The sequence below is a fragment of the Bufo gargarizans genome, chromosome 3 (genome assembly GCF_014858855.1).
Source record: "Bufo gargarizans isolate SCDJY-AF-19 chromosome 3, ASM1485885v1, whole genome shotgun sequence".
In the NCBI taxonomy this organism is placed as follows: Eukaryota; Metazoa; Chordata; class Amphibia; order Anura; family Bufonidae; genus Bufo; species Bufo gargarizans.
Window position 1 is genome coordinate 317,591,361 of NC_058082.1, and position 4,282 is coordinate 317,595,642.

The following is a 4,282-nucleotide window of genomic DNA, read 5'->3' on the forward strand; positions in this document are numbered from 1 at the left end:
CTAGACTTCTGCACAATGACAACAGATTAATACTATGCTTTCTGTTTCTGCTGTGTCACTGAGCTTGACTTGCACTACAAAATGAATCTTAAAGGCAAATTATCTTTTTCTGCTTCTGTGAACACAAAATATAACCATTATGACATCCAAAACATGTCACAGTAAATAACTCTCCTTTTGCCTTTAGCACATAAACATAGGAACTGTATTAAGTCTATTGGCAGGTTTAGCTGTATACACATAAGCTATACCAGCAACCTAGGACAAGTCCTAGCTGGTCAGCTACAGAGGGAGGGTACACTATAGTGTTTGAGATCTTTAGTTGGGGTCTTAGACATTCCAGGGTTTGATTTGGACTGTTATTGGTGTGTCCTGTATTATAACTTTTTTTTTTTTTTTTTTTTTTTCCTCATCAGGCACACACATGGCTTCTTCTGGACTAAGTCATGAGCTGAGTTGCTCAATCTGCCTCAGCTTATACACAGATCCTGTAATGCTAAGCTGTGGCCATAACTTCTGTGAAATATGTATTACTATTTCATTGGAAAAACAGGGGAAACCTGGGATGTACTCTTGTCCTGAATGTAGAGCTGTGTTCAAAACTCGTCCTGTCCTGCAGAAGAACCTGAAGCTGGGAAATATAGTTGAGCATTATTGCTCTAATCCTAAACAAGCAGAAGGAACCAAGATCTACTGTACATACTGTGTGACTTCTCTGGCATCGGCTGAAAAAACCTGCCTACACTGTGAAGCCTCACTTTGCCAACTTCATCTGAAGAGTCACAGTAAGTCGGCTAATCACATCTTAATTGAACCAACTGCTTCTCTAGAGGACCAAAAATGTCCCGACCATAACATGTTGATTAAATATTTTTGCACCGATGATAAGTCTTTGTTGTGTGCCTTGTGTAGTATCAACGAAAAGCACCAAAATCATAAAGTAGAACTTCTCAGTGAAGCTGGTGAGAAAAAGAGATTAAACTTATGGGATTCAATAAAGAAGTTAAATTCACAAACTGGGGAGATCGAAAATCTATTCTGGAAGCTGGATGAATGCAAGAAATACAATCGAGAAAAGTCATTTCTCTTAAAAGACAGAGTTTCTTCTCTTTTTCGAGGCCTTCGAGAAGAACTTAATGTAATGGAAAATAAAGTGGTGGATGAAATTGCCAATCGGGAAGAGATGATTTCCAGCAGCCATTCTCAACAAATTCAAAGACTTGACAAAGAAATGAACGAGCTGCACAAGAAAAAGCTTCAGATTCAAGAAATCTGTAAAATTCCAGATCATTTAACTCTCCTCAAGCAAACTGGTATTAATGTAGATAATGAACTCTTCTCTAGACCCACAATTTACGCAGAAACATTGGATGATGAAATTATTATTGTTACCTTGCTCCGATCTTTATGTAGTTTTTCAGAGTTTATTACAGAAATGAAGAAAAAGTGTGACTTTAATGTGGAAGATTCTACTGATCTAATCCTGAATGTTAATACAGCAGACCCTAATCTTGCACTGTCCCACGATTTCAAAGAGGTAATGTATTCTTCCAGGCAAAAACTTCGACCCCATCTTCCTGAGAGATTCTATACACAGCAAGTATTGAGCACTAAAAAAATTTGTACAGGAAAACATTATTGGGAAGTCAAAGTCTTTGATGATGGAAACTGGTCTCTAGGTGTCACCTATAATAGCATAAAGAGAAGTGGCCATACATCACGTATGGGTACCAATCACAAGTCCTGGTGCATAAGCTGGTACGATCCATTTGATGAGATGTATGCAGAACATGATTATGAACGAGAAGAGATAGATGACTATAACTTGACACATGAAATCGGAATATACTTGGATTATGATGAGGGAGTGGTATCTTTTTATGAACTGACTGATCCAATCAGTCACTTGCACACATTCAATGATTTCTTTACAGAACCTCTTTATGCTGCCATTTTTGTGGAGCGATTAGCTGCAATTAGAATCTGTAGATAGACTATGAATGTCAAAGCCTGTTAACTTGTGATGCCACCCTTACAAAGTTTTTCATTAAATTTTTTATTTTTTTGTCACAGCTAGAAGTAGCTTGGAAGTTAATGAGAAACGTTAAAGGGGTTGTCTCATTATGGAGAATGGGGGCATATCGCTAGCATATGCCCCATTGTCTTATAGGTGCGGGTCCCACTGCTGAGACCCGCACCTATATCGAGAACGGAGCCCCGCAAGTGAAGGAGGGCGCACTGTTCATGCGCAGCTGCCCTCTATTCATTTTCTATGGGGCTGGCGAAAAAATAGCTGAGAGATGGCTCAGCTATTTCTGTCCGCCCCATAGAAATGAAGTGAGGTTTACAGCAGTAGGACAATGGGGGCATAGCCTACCAATATGCCCCTATTGTCCATGATGAGACATCCCTCTTTAAGGAAGGTTTTTTTTTTTTTTTTTTTTTTTTTTTTTTCTCTACTGGATCAATTACCAACTTTGGTTCAATAAAACTGCCCCAAAAAAAGACAAGCTTTAAGCTAGGTTTTAAAAAATAAATAAAATGTTTGTGTAATAAAAGGTTTGATAAATTGGCATAATTGTATTAAGTGTAATAATAAAGTTTTTTTTTTTTTACTGCATTTTATTTATTTTTTCAATCCGCTCAACTCTTCTTACCAACTTATGTTTTTCTGATACTTTATTCATTCCTACTATACTAAAAGCAAAAAAAACTTATTATAGAAAACTAATTTCTGCCACTAAACCTTGACACTTAATGGCAGATTATATTATCGGAAGTTTAGGCAACTGCCTGAGGGTCATGGAGAGCCCATATGGTCAATAAATTTATAGAAATTTGAGGTCCAGTTGCATTTTTGTATGCAATAAATTGTGGCATAAACCATGACTGCTTTGTGCAATGATCTCGTAATTAGGAGAGACTGTACATCTACAAAGGATCTAAAGGCCCTATTGGACAGGACAATAATCAGGCAAATTGAGGATAAGCGTTCATAGGAATGCTTGTTCACGATAATTGGCTCATATAATCAAGAAATTAACTAATGAATCAGCACGTGCTCGTTCATTGGCTGACGAGCATCTTTCATCAGAATAAAAGATGCCCATTTATCAGCAGCACATTCCTGTTTTAATCGGGGATGTACTGCCGATAATGAAGAAAACTAAATAAGGGAGGAATGAATCGTTTCCTCTGGCATTCTGTTTGCATTGGCCTGTGTAATCAGTCCAGGGCAAATGAGAGCGATTGATGCTCTATCAATCGCAGCTCGCCCTGCCTGTACATCACAGTGTAATACCACCTTAAGGCTACATTCACACGTCAGTATTTTCCTATATCCCGATTTTCCCTTGCGCCCATGACAGCACCCTTGGGAGAGACCGCCTCCATCCAGGACAGGAAACGGGAACTTTCGTGGAGAGCTCATAAGGAGGAGCATGGCCCCGAGACCACCAGTTTCTGTTTCCTGTCCTAGACAGAAGACGGTTCGTGGAGAAGAGGAGAAAGCTAGGCTGCAGGGCCCCTGAGGATTATATCAAAGTGGGGTTACCTGTTCCGGCATAAGTCTCCTCTAGGAGCCGCCGGCCGGAGTCTGGTGCCTGCTGCTGGGGTCTGGCTTACGCCGCGCTGGCCGCTACTCTGCAGTCCCGGGCGCACCGAAAGGTGCATTCGGCATGCCGGTCCTTCCTGACAGTGTTCAGGTGGGCCGGGGCCTCCTCCTCACCTCGCTCTCGGGGGGGGGGGGGAGAGAACAAAATCTCGCGATCCAAGCGAGATCCGGGTCTCGGTCGAGACTTCCGGTATTTGGAACGCATGTAGCGTGCATTCCGGAAGTAGGAAGTGCCTTCTCCTACTTAGGGCCGCAGAGGGTTTTCAGCAGGACCCGACCGAGGGGATTGGACCCACAGGCGCACTGTCAGCAGCAGCCCAGCCAGCCAGCCTTATAGGAAGCCAGATTTCTTTTGGATCCTGGGAGTCACTCTATCCCACAGCAGCATGGAGGAGGAGGAGAGTGCCCAACGCGCCGATCAACAGGAGGATCATGAGAGCAGACCGGTACTCCTGGTGGGGTAAGGGGGATCATTCCCCATCACTTATTTCTTTTTAGTCAGGCTAAATCTCCTTTTCCCTCTTTTCCTTCTTGCATTTTGGACTATAAAAGAGGGCCCTAGAAAGGCAATTTCAAAGACCAGAGGGAAGGAATGTGCCGTCTGTAAAAGGAAACTGGCCCCCTCTTGGTTGAAAAAACTATGTCAATGTTGCATTGAGAAACTAGTGG

The 4,282-nt window shown here is 41.9% G+C and overlaps 1 protein-coding gene across 1 annotated transcript; it reads left to right on the top strand.

Annotated features, from left to right (window-relative positions):
• The first annotated feature begins 424 nt into the window (after window positions 1-424).
• On the top strand, window positions 425-1,993 carry LOC122930367 (E3 ubiquitin/ISG15 ligase TRIM25-like). Its single transcript, XM_044283712.1, has one exon. It carries the CDS (start codon window positions 425-427, stop codon window positions 1,991-1,993), a length of 1,569 nt encoding a protein of 522 aa, XP_044139647.1.
• The last annotated feature ends 2,289 nt before the right edge of the window (window positions 1,994-4,282 follow it).

Coding starts and splice junctions, on each gene's coding strand:
- LOC122930367 (XM_044283712.1), top strand. CDS start 425: ATGGCTTCTTCTGGACTAAGTCATGAGCTGAGTTGCTCAATCTGCCTC.